The 12,247-nt window shown below is 41.3% G+C and overlaps 1 protein-coding gene across 1 annotated transcript in view; it reads right to left on the bottom strand.

Annotated features, from left to right (window-relative positions):
* Positions 1–3,214: 3,214 nt before the first annotated feature.
* The window catches only part of LOC113046477 (SH3-containing GRB2-like protein 3-interacting protein 1), a 36,343-nt gene continuing 27,310 nt past the window's right edge, over positions 3,215–12,247 (bottom strand). The window contains exons 24-25 of the mRNA XM_026207319.1: positions 7,982–8,146; positions 3,215–3,651 (exon numbers count right to left, since the gene is read on the bottom strand). Coding sequence (XP_026063104.1) covers positions 3,629–3,651; positions 7,982–8,146 — 188 coding nt within the window. The 3' untranslated portion in view covers positions 3,215–3,628. The remainder of the gene's footprint in view (positions 3,652–7,981; positions 8,147–12,247) is intronic.

The following is a 12,247-nucleotide window of genomic DNA, read 5'->3' as shown; positions in this document are numbered from 1 at the left end:
GAATGTTAAACATGTATTTCTTAAATTTATTTTTCAAGACATTACATTATTTTCATTTCTGACATATTTAGCATTTTCGGTCTCTATATTATCTTAAAATCTGGGGAGAGGTTGTTCTATGTTTGCATATTCCATTTTCTGAACGATGTATGAACAAGATGCAAGTTAGCTGACAAACACAATACCACAACATCTGTGGGATAAAAAGCAATAAATACATTTTTATGTATATAAAATAAGAGATGGAGACATGTTTCAACTGGAATAAACCATCCACAACAGCAGCTGTCTTTCCATCCCTCCACTTTTAAGGTAAGGTAAGGCTCCCAAACCACCAAAATAAAGTACACTTAATGAATGGCAGAAGTAATGTGACATAACTAAAACCAGGTTAGCCGAACACAATACAGAAAATTATCCAGGAATGTCATGTGTATTCCTAAATTATATCTATAACTAGATATATTATTTAGATACTGGAAGTTTCTACACACTTGGATGGATGGATACTCTCTCAATTTTCCCATAAAGGTCTTGTGACAAAGTCTATATAGCTCAGCAAACAAAAAGCATTGAGAATAAAGATGTTTCCTTACTTTGAACATAATACAATACAAGGAAGTGATTAATGAAAAGATGTGATAAATGTTCTTCTGTATTAGTCAGTGTTGCACAACGATGCTGTTTCTTTCCTGTTTTCAACAATAAAAAAAGTTAATTATCCATTACAAACCACAGAATAGGCATAAAATAAATTCTATGAATTTTAATAAATGTATAAATTAAAATAAAGTGCTATCATGAACTTTAAATGCTGACAATGACTTCACAGGAAAGACATATAAACTATATCCATTTGGATACACGTATAATAATTCCTATTTTAAATTTTTACACATTATCTTTAAATATTGCTACAGTACAATGATTTGGGAAAATAAAGTCCACATTGTGGAAAACCAAGGAAATGTCTAGGTTACGCATGTAACGCTCGTTCCTCAGAAAGAGACTGATAAATGGTGACTCGCCCGAGAACCCAATCACCTTTGAGTGGTAACAAAACCAGCCAATAGTACAAAGTGTACCTTGGTCTGTGGGATTTGCATCACGAGCTCCACCCCGCTTTGTGGGTATATAAGGAGCAGCGCAAGCAACTCGCATTCAAGTCTTCGCTGAGGAGCCGAGCCAAGTGACCAGCCAATCAGTGGAACAGAGATGTGGCAAGGCGACATAACGTCTCAGTTCCCTCCTTCAGGGAACGAGGGTTACATATGTAACCTAGACGTTCCCTTTCAGTCGGTCATGTTCAATGTTATGTCAGAAAAAGACTGACGAATGGGGTCCCTTACAAAACACCACATGGCTATCTTCCAGTGACCCATGTGAGTGATAGCACCCTGTCTTGAGGCCAGCACGAGTGAGGGCCTATACCTGACACAGAATGCACTGGGTAGCATATCCAGCTGGACGTAAGCTAGCAGGCTGCCTGCTTGTAGGAGGACTTACAAAGACAGGTATCAACCGTGTGGTGATGATACACATGAATCTCTGAGGTACCCAGCCGGCAGGGTGGAAGTTTCAATGACAGAGCAGGAGATGTGCTCGGCCCCGAAGAAAAAGCTTGAATGCTAGTTGCTTGCGCTGCTCTTTACATACCATCACAGTGGAGCTCGCGATGCAAAGTGAGGCAGAATATGCTTGATGGTCTAAAGAAACTTCACACAGTGATCGTGGCTGTCACGAGGAGCCATATGTTGACCACACCCAGAAACGCATGGGTGTAATAGCTACGGATGTCCCGATCAGGTTTTTTTTGCCCTCAAGTCCGAGTCCATGTCATTTGATTTTGAGTATCTACCGATATAGAGTCCCGATCCGATACTTCTATAATATATAAAAAAAAATAAAGAATAGCGTAAAAACAGATCCATTTTAATTTGTTTAGAAATCTATAACTGCTGGGCGATAACAAATAATAATGATTTGTTTATATACTACAAACATTGTTTATCACATAATAAGGCATAATAGTTTATATACTGTAATAAATTATATGTCTATCAGCACTGCTTTGTTCATAAACTTTATTTATCACCTGCTGGAGATGACTTGAAATTTCCGATCATGTGACCTTTTCTGGACATCCCTAGTAATAACATCTTTAAAAAGACGCAAACACAACCCAAAACTCTTTTAGAAGCTCTTTCAGTGGCAGAGCTGAAGGCAGGAAACTCTTGACGAACCACTGAATCATGCCGTCACACCGACACCAGCTGACTCGCTTTGTTAGCACTCCGGTGAAACCAGCAGGAGATGTGCTCGGCCCCGAAGAAAAAGCTTGAATGCTAGTTGCTGGCGCTGCTCTTTACATACCATCACAGCGGAGCTCGCGATGCAAATCCAGCAGACCAAGGTACACTGTTTACCATTGGCTCCTTTTGTTACCACTCAAAGGTTATTGGGCTCTCGGGTGAGAACCCATTCGTCAGTCTCTTTCTGAAGTAATGTTGAACGTGACTGAAACGGAACTGTTTATATTTCACCAATATTTGACCAATTCCTCAATTTTACTTTGATTTAAGGAAATCTGTACCCCTGACAAAAATTAAGTTTTATTTCCATAAAATGTCTACATAAATAAATGATTTAAAAAAATAAAAAGGTAGGTATCACTTTTTGCATGAATTTTCAATGTCAATTACATCCATGTTTAAGCACTTACTTTAACAAAGGGCTTATGGGCCAACTATACAGAAGTGATGCACTCTAACATGCATTCACCAATAACATCAAATCAACATTAACACTGATGCCAGTGGCATTTGAGATTATACAGAGGACAATATTCTGTGGAAGCTTGTCTCCGTATATCTCTCTCATCATTTCTAACTGGTCTTTAATTGTAGCATGGTAAGACTTTACAATAAGGGTTAATTCTCTAACATTGGTTTTATGCATCATAAACCAATAATAGGTAAAGACATTATAAATGTCTTTAATGTTACAATCCTTGCTGAATAAATTCCTTAAAAAAAAAAAGAAGAAAAAACTTACTGACTTTAAACAATAGTGTACGGTAACATTAACCTAGATTGGAAAAGGCTGTAACAATATTGTTTGTTGTTAGTTTGGGATACCTAATGCAATAACTAATGTTAAAAAACTGAATCTCACAATCTGTAGCACTGTTTGGGAGAGACACCATGTTAGTTAAATCGTATTGTTTATTATCTGTCAACATAATTAAAAGAAAATCAAACACTTCTGACAGATTTATTCCATATGTGAACCCTGGTATAATTAAATTGTAATGCCACTAGGTGTGTTTGGTTTAGGGCAGAGAGAGAATGTGCAATAATAAAAAAGGAAACTTTGCCTTCTGCAAGAACCCAGCGAAATAAGTCTATGTATTGCATTTGTCCTGAAGTTTTATCATATATACACAAAATATTTACTAATATTCACATACACACACCCACAGAACACACTGATGATATTCTACACCAGACATTATAGGTGAGATTTTGAGTGCTGTATTTCAATAAAAACATTTTTCAAATGTCTTTGTAGTGCCAAAAGAGCATCCTAACATCCCATTCACAGTCCATCCTACATCACTGTGACTGGGTCAGTTGTCTGCCAGATATTTACCTGTAGAATACAAAAAAGCCCATCTTTATATCAGATACTATGTAAAAAATTGTTTTTACTATAATGTCAGATACTATAATACAATTCCAGGACTTTTAAATTTTACATTTTCAAACACATGAGTATTTGGGGTTTTTCAAGGATAACTGTTGGGCCAGGGGTTCAAATGTCTACTTGCCCTGCTACAAAATAAATAAATACATTAAAAAAATAAAAAGTTATTGTTTTTTATAACTTCGCACTGCGTCCTCTAGGGGGCGCTATGGGGAACACCTCGACATGACCTATGTCTGAAGCATACATTGAAAAAATAGCAACTTGTTGGCCGGCTACAGCCTCTGACGTCACTACCGGTCCGACTATAAACAGGCACCGGGAGAACACATCATCCTCTTCTTCGTCTTCACTGACTGTTCTGTTTGAAGCGTGCATCTGAAAGAACTGGTAAGAGCGATCTTTCTCTGTATATCATGGCGACAACTAGCAAGCATTAAGACAGTGTGTGCATCCGTGTCTGTGTTATTTGACACCCGATGACACACGCAATCTTTGCGTCATTTGTTTGGGTGAAGAGCACACACACTATGTTTTTGAGGAGGCAATCCGCTCCCGTTCGTCTCTCTCCTGAAAGAAAGGGAAAAAAAGGCAGCCATCTGCTTCCCGTGGTTCAGGACCCGCTGGCACGGAAGAGAATGATCTCGTGAGAATACAGGTCGATCTGTTTGAATGTTTTAAAGAGGGATTTTCCCTTTCGTGCTTGTAATGGTGGCGGACGAGAGAGAGCCTCGGGAGGAAGATGTTATATTTTTTAACACTGTCTGATACTGAGGTTAGTGCTCTGCTGGGTTTTTACCCAGGAAAAGCAGGAGATATTTGAGGATGGTGAAGAAGCTGAGGCTGAGCCTTCTCAATTCTCCTGCCCTGCGTATGTAGAGCTGTTAGAGGTTATGGATCGCGCCACGGCAAAGTTGGACTTGCCATGAAAATGCGCTAACATGGTACCGCAGTAAGGCCACAAAAAAAAAAAAAACACCCTCGATGAGCGTCATCTTTCTGACCAGAGCCCTCCAGCTCAGGTGAGCCTTCCATTTCTGCATGGTCTCCATACAGATAAAAAAATAATGAAAGAGGCAGTTTTCTTCTCCCATCCATCGCATTTGGCATAAGAGTAAATCTGCCGACATCGAGGTGACATGCGAAAGCAGCCTATCTTTTGGTTTTAGGCGGCCGAGATCACAGGTTTCTGCGGGAGCCTTCTTGATCATCAGGCCTGGAAGGCACTGCAGGGAATTTCATGGATGTCTGGCCAGGTCACCCTGAGGGGTCTCCTGGCCGCTTAGTGGTGCTGTCGCATCTAGCAGGAAGTGGAGCTGTCAGTTACAGAAGTCTTCTTGTATATGCTGCCTCATGTGATGCTCTCCTCGCCCGAGGTTTATAAAATTTGAGCTTGCCGCTCCCGTGCGATTCAGCGCCTCTGTGATGCTTAGGAAACTTTAGGTACACACGCTAAGCTTTGTGTACTTTCTCAAAACCACATGGTGGTCAGTGTGCATGTGAACACATTGCAAACTTTCTAAAATCCAAGTAAGTGGTAAGTGTGCACGCAAGTCTCTGCCCACTTTCTGAATCTTGTACGGTAAGGGTTACCCGCTCTGCTTCGTTCTCTTTCTTAAGATGATTAGACCTTGGTTCCTCGGGCTCCATTCAGCCAGTGTGTATTTGTTTACTCAACTGTATTTATTCAACATGAGAGGGTATTATTTGGGTGATTCTCATGGCAGTTTAGCAGCGCTCCCCTTTTTTCCAAAAAGGGTCGCATATGAGCGCGCTACTCTGAGCTCAGAATTCTCCTCTCATATGAGACTGAGTTATCTGTTTCTCCCCCAGAGTGCTCCAGTATTGTTTCCATGGATCGAGTTGATGACTCTCAAACATACTGTTTTGAGATGCACCATTCCATCTATGAGCTGCTCTATCAGAGTGCCATGAGAGCCCCTCCTTAGAACAGTATTTGAAAATCCATGCTATGGTAAGTGTGCACGTGAAGTCTTTGCACACTTTCTGAAATCCACACTGTGGTAAGTTCACACGCTAGTATTCTGTATTCTTTCTAAAATCCTATATGGTGAGGGCTTCGCGCAGTTGCTTTGTGCCCTTTCTTGAGTTGGTAAAAGCCCCATTCATCGTGGGCGCCACTCCCCCTATGTATCCTCGGATACCTATCTAAACAGTGTGTTGCTACTAGACAACTGTTGAGACAGCGCTTTCAGCAAGCTTATGTGTAAGCAGAGATGTATAAAGTACTAGAGAACCATACTTGAGTAAAAGTACAAGTGCTCTATCAAAAAAGTGACTTGAGTAGAAGTTGAAGTGCTCTTTAAGCACCACACTTAAGTAGAAGTACTAAAGTATTCAACATTTTTTGTACTTAAGTATTGCAAGTAGTCTATTTTAAAATTTACTACTCAAGTACTGAAAGTAAAAGTAGAAGTATTGTGTTATGTAGCTATTAAAGAAAGTAGTCAAAAGTTTGAACATATTGTTTTTACTATTTCAAATGATTAACCTAAAGGACAATCACAATTCCTTTGACTGTAACTTCTTGTAAACAAAAAACAGTTAATGTTACTAGAGTTAGTTAGCCCAATTTGCAAAATTATGTCATTAATAACTTACCCTCATGTTGTTTCAAACCCATAAGACATCAGAGGGTCATTTAGAATTTTTTGAAGCATCGAAAATTGATTTTGGTCCGAAAATAGCAAAAACTACGACTTTATTCAGCATTGTCTTCTCTTCCGTGTCTGTTGTAAGACAGTTAAAAACAAAGCAGTTTGTGATATCCAGTTCGCGAACGAATCATTCGATGTAACCCGATCTTTTTGAAACAGTTCACCAAATCGAACTGAATCGTTTTAAACGGTTCGCTTCTCCAATACGCATTAATCCACAGATGAATTAAGCTGTTAACTTGTTTAATGTGTCTGACACTCCCTCTGAGTTAAAACAAACCAATATCCCGGAGTAATTCATTGACTCAAACAGTACACTGACTGAACTGGTGTGAAGAGAGAACTGAAGATGAACACCGAGCCGAGCCAGATAATGACTCGTTCACGAGTCAATCGTTTCTGTCAGACGCGTCCGATTCGTGAAACGAGGAGCTGATGATACTGCGCATGCGTGATTCTGTGTTAATGTTATGAGCCCAGCCCAGGTGCAGTCAACGCCAATGACGCCTATTGCGTCGAGCGCAAAAGAATCGGTGAACTGTTTTCTTCAACTCGTTTATTGAATCGAACTGTCAGAAAGAACTAACGTTACTGGTCATCCGAGAACCGATGCAACCGGTTCTTGACTCGTGTACGAGTCATTATGTGGCTCGGCTCGGTGTTAATTTCTCTCTTCACAGCAGTTCAGTCAGCATGTGCAGTCTTCTTAATCGCTTGATTTGCTCAATGATGTGCCAGCTTCATCAAACCTGCCATCTACAGTTCTGGCAGTGGTTTGTAATGGAATGATTCGTAACATTTTTATAATTGTAACGAGTAACGATGCAGCACATGAAAAAAATATCGGAGTAAAAGTATTAAACTCAGCGAAAATATGTACTGAAGTAAAAGTGGAAGTAGGAGAAAAAAATAATACTCTAGTAAAGTACAGATACCGCCTTTTAGTACTTAAGTACAGTAGTGAAGTAGTTCTACTTCGTTACTATACATCTCTGTGTGTAAGTTAGCGGTAACCCCTGTGTGACGAGCAAGACTTGGTTCTAAATAAAATGCTAGGTTCTTAGCCGTATCCCTTTAAAGGAATCTTTCCTGATTCCAAGCCTTCAGTTCTACCCCGGGCCGAGGCCCTAACAATTAAGTTGGGTATGTAGCTTAGGGCTTTGGCCATAAGGGGTACTGTCACAGACAGCCGTCTAAACGTCCCAGGGGCAACTCCCATGGAAATGGTAGCGTTGGTACTTAGTGCTCGCCATGATTCTGGCCTGCACTCCCCTCAGCATGGCGGCATGGGTATACTGTTCCCCATGGCGCCCCCTAGAGGGGGCAGTTCGAAATTCCCTTGAAAGGAAACTTCTCAGGTTACGAATGTAACCATGGTTCCCTGAGTAGTCCTCTAGCTCCCCGCCATGCTTTCGGATGCAAGCTTCAGACGAAGAAGTGAATGACGTGTTCTCCCAGTGCCTGTTGATAGTCGCACCTATAGTGACGTCAGAGGCTGTAGCCGGCCAACAAGTAGGTGTTTTTTAATACAGATTACTTTGTATTTGACTAAAAAAGCTTTAAGCACCTTGTAGGCAGATACTTCATAAAATACATACCTGCAGAAAACCTTTTTTTAACCAGGGAGAGTCTGTAGCCTGAACCCACGAGTTGGAAATCACAGCCAGACAGAGTGCTGCCCTCACTGGTGAACTGCACTGCCAGCTGAGAAGGTCTGCTGGGACCCTCAGATAACTGGAAGCGAGCCAGAAGAGCACCTACTCCTGATACACAATGATAAGACAACACATTTATATCCTACCAGAATGTTTATTCATACAGTACATTTGTTAACATCTGTATTGGCATATTTATGGGGTTAATAACAATGTCTAGACAAGTTCAAGATTTTTTACATCTTATAAGATTTTCTAGGAGTCTCGACTGTGAACACAGGAAATCTCGCAAGACTTCAGAATAAGCATTGCGGATAATATGAAGGAAGAAATGGCAATGATAGTGTTTGGAATGATTTTCACCGAAAAATAATGTGGAAAAAAAGAAAAGGGTTTGGGTGAAGTCGTTGAGACAGCAGGGTCATGGTCTGTACAAGTTACAGAGTAAGCTAGAGGTGAGCAATGGTCACAAAATCACACAGAAATGTTTTATTTTTAATAATTGTTGTTCTCAGTTCTCTTTTAGAAATCAGATGTTATTCTCTTTGAAACTGCCTTATTAAATATACTTTAAATAATTATTAGATCTTACATCACTCTTTAAGAACGTGATCATCTCGCTTTCTGATTTGATATTGTTTTGTTTCACAGAATAATCTCCAGAGATTATTCCTGCCCCAGTCGCCTGCTGCTGTTGTCACCCCGCCACCATCTGCAACCCCTCCACCTGCTGGCAGCAGGAAAGCAGCACAGCCTGTCTCTCCCCTGGCTCGGTGCGTAAAGCACCAGGGCATGTGGCATCCCTGGGATGGGTGAGCTGGAGACTCTGTGTGGAAAATCTTTTGTTTCCTTTTTGTTTTGTTCAAACAACATTCAATAGGAGACCAGTTTCCTGATTCTCTGGGTCACAAGATGGCCAGGATGGCAGTACACGAGGCACAGCCTCAACACTCCCGTCCCCCTCTCCTTTCGCCAGTTTGAGGATGCTATGCCTTCTGATGCACCCCCTACCCCACTGTGGTGCCAGGTAAGAGTCGCACCGCTCACTCAGACCCCACTCCGAGACAGTCTGCCTTCCGGGGCGGGTCCCTGTGCACTTGTTCGGTTCCTGGGGGGCCTGGCTAGCGCACCCCAGACCGTTTCTTTCATGTCTTGATTCTTCCCCGACATAGGCTGTTTCTTCACTTCACGTTCGAGGGGCAAGCATATCAGTACAAGGTTCTTCCCTTTGGGCTGGCCGGTCGCCTCGTGTCTTCACCAAGGTCATGGAGGCAGCCCTCGTCCCATTGAGGGAAAGAGGCATTCGCGTTTGCAACTACCTTGACTGGCTCATATTGGCACAGTCCCGAGCTCAGTTATGTGAACACAGGGATGTGGTACTCAGCCGGTAGTGCCTTTGGGTCAACTGGGAAAAGGGCAAACTCTCCCCTGTGCAGAAGATCTCTTTTTGTCTGTATGGAGTTGGACTCGGTCAACCTGACAGCGTGTCCCTTCATAGAGCATGCTCAGTTGATGCTGGACTGTCTGGAGTCATTTCGGGGCAGGAGAGAGGTTCCCAGAGGCTCCTGGGGCATATGGCATCCACTGCCGCTGTCACACCACTCGGACTGCTTCATATGAGACTGCTTAAACATTGGCGAGATGGGCATGGCAACGCGACACCCACCGGGTCTTAGTTACACTGTCCTGCCATCAGACCTTCAGCTCGTTATAAGACCTTGCTTTTCTACAGACGGGTTTCCCTGGTGCAAGTGTCAAGGCATGTTGTTGTCTCAACAGATGCCTCTGCCATAAGCTGGGGAGCCATGTGCAACGGGCATGCAGCTTCAGGCACCTGGTCATGACCTCATCTGCAGTGGCATATCAATTGCCTTGAGTTGCTAGCATTATGGCTTGCTTTGCAATGCTTCAAATCACTGCTACACGACAAGCACATACTGGTCTGGATGGACAATACTGCATATACTGCAATACTCTATCCATTGCATACTTCAACCACCAGGGCGGTCTATGCTTCCGTCGCATGTCGCAACTAGAGCTGAAACAACAAATCGATTTAATAGATTAAAATTGATTATTAAAATAGTTGTCAAACTAATTTAGTCATCGATTCGTTGCTAAGTAACTTTTATTTGCCGTAAGCGGCATCATTTCGTGCATATTTCAAATATGCGCTGACCAAAGTGTGGCAGTAATGAGCCACCGGAGGTTTTACTCAGCCAGTACAGCAGGAGAAGTAGCGAATAGCCAATAGCTGGCCTAGTTTTATGTCACGTGCTTCCTGAACAGCGTCTCTGCAGCATTCAGCGGGATGTGGGAGTACTTTACTTTGAGCCTTCAAAAAAGAAGAGTAACCTGTAAACTCTGCACTACTGAACTGTTTAAGGGGCCGTTCACATATCGCGTCTTTTGCGCGCTCAAGTTCATTATTTTGAATGTAGGCGTGCAGTATGAGCGCTTATAATGGAAGCGACGCGGTCGCGACATGCAGGCGGTAGGACGCGCCCGTTTTTCCAGGCGCGTCCGCACCGCATCGAGTTAAATACATTTCAACTTTTAAGAGAGCCGGAAGCCCACCGCGGGTCATGTGACAAGAACTAACCAATCAGCTTCATCTTTTCCCGTAACAACGTTAAAAGCTCAGCCAACATGAAAGGAACAGCTGATCATAGTTGTATATGGATTGCAATTTTGAAATAAATTTAGTAGCAGAGCTACTGCAAGCGATTTTTAGAGATGCAAATCCATTTATCCTTTGCTGAAATTTCCACGTCTTCATGGAGAGAGCACGTTATGGTTGCTTAGCAAAGGCAGACTCCTCAGGGGCGCAACTGCCCAAGCGCTTTGGAAAGAAGGAGAAAGCGGTGCGCCTAGCGTTTTACACGCGTTTTTAGGTGTGATATGTGAACGGCCCCCTTAGACTTTTATTTGTGCAGATTCTCCAGTAGAATGTTGTTTGCAAATGTTTAGTCGTAAAAGCTGATAACATTGCTTTTTAACAGTTAACATTTAAAGCTTTACAAACATGTTCTGTGATCAGTTTGTCGTTTACCAGTTCATAATTCAGTCGTGCAGCCTAATTATGACTGAATGAGAGAGGTAAATGTTTAAAGATATTTGAAATGCACAGTATTAACCGCCCTTTTTCACACAGCAGGTTGTGTCAATTTTTTTTTTCTGGACAACCTTCTGATGGATTTTACTTTAAATTGTGAGTTCCATTCAGGTTTCATGCCATTGGCACATTTTTCGAAGGATTGTTTACTATTTCAATTTCACAGCATAAGCTATAAAGCTATTTCCCAGTAAATAATAAAATACAATGCACTGCAATTTTATTCTGTTTTATCCTTATTCTTCGTGAAAATATGTTCTGAAAGATTCCTTAATAAGCTTTGTTCAGGATGTTAAACTACTTTAGGAGCTCTAAGGACTGCCATGGTGAAAACATTATTTGAAATCTGCTAGAGTATGGGTCAATGTTTTGATTGCAGAAGAGTTCGACAAAGGATTACTGACACATAATAAAACAACTCCAGGTATATTTTTGATGAGGATATTGTAATGTTTCTTATTTCAATGAAGAAACTGTTTGTAATTAAACTTATCTTTTAATTCACTTTCAGGTTGCGAGCAGGAACAGCAACAACACAAATGTCATGATCTAACTCTCTGTCAGTCTATATCACAGGTAAGTATAATAATACTGACACCTAGTGGTTAGTTCTATATATACAACTATACTATCACTACATCCCCTTTCCATTAGACATAAATAACAAGTTATTACAACTAATGACTTTTAGATTATCTAACCGCTAAGTAAGCACTGTACACATTATACAGGATGTATAGTATCAAATAACGATCTCCAGAATTATTTGCTTTACAATCACAGTAACAATAATTAACTGATTACATTTTCTTTTATCTTTTCTTTTATGAACATTCAAATGCTTCTGATCTGTTTAAGCAATATTCAGAGGTTCAGTCTATCAGGAGGCTTTACTGTGCGATTGGATCTTCTCAGCACAGGTGAATGCATTTCTTTAGCTTGCTCATTGTGATGCAGTACTGGAAGTGTTTCAGATGTTGACTCTGCACAGTCAGTGTCACCTGTATGTGTATTCTCTACTGTCTCTTTTGTTTTTAGCAGACTTCTCCGGTTTCTCCTCAGGATCTGACCATCTTCTGTCCTGACAGTGTAAG

Source organism: Carassius auratus, chromosome 27 (genome assembly GCF_003368295.1).
Source record: "Carassius auratus strain Wakin chromosome 27, ASM336829v1, whole genome shotgun sequence".
NCBI classification, from domain to species: Eukaryota; Metazoa; Chordata; class Actinopteri; order Cypriniformes; family Cyprinidae; genus Carassius; species Carassius auratus.
Note: the sequence above shows the minus strand (reverse complement) of the source record. Positions and strands in the feature narration are given on the sequence as shown.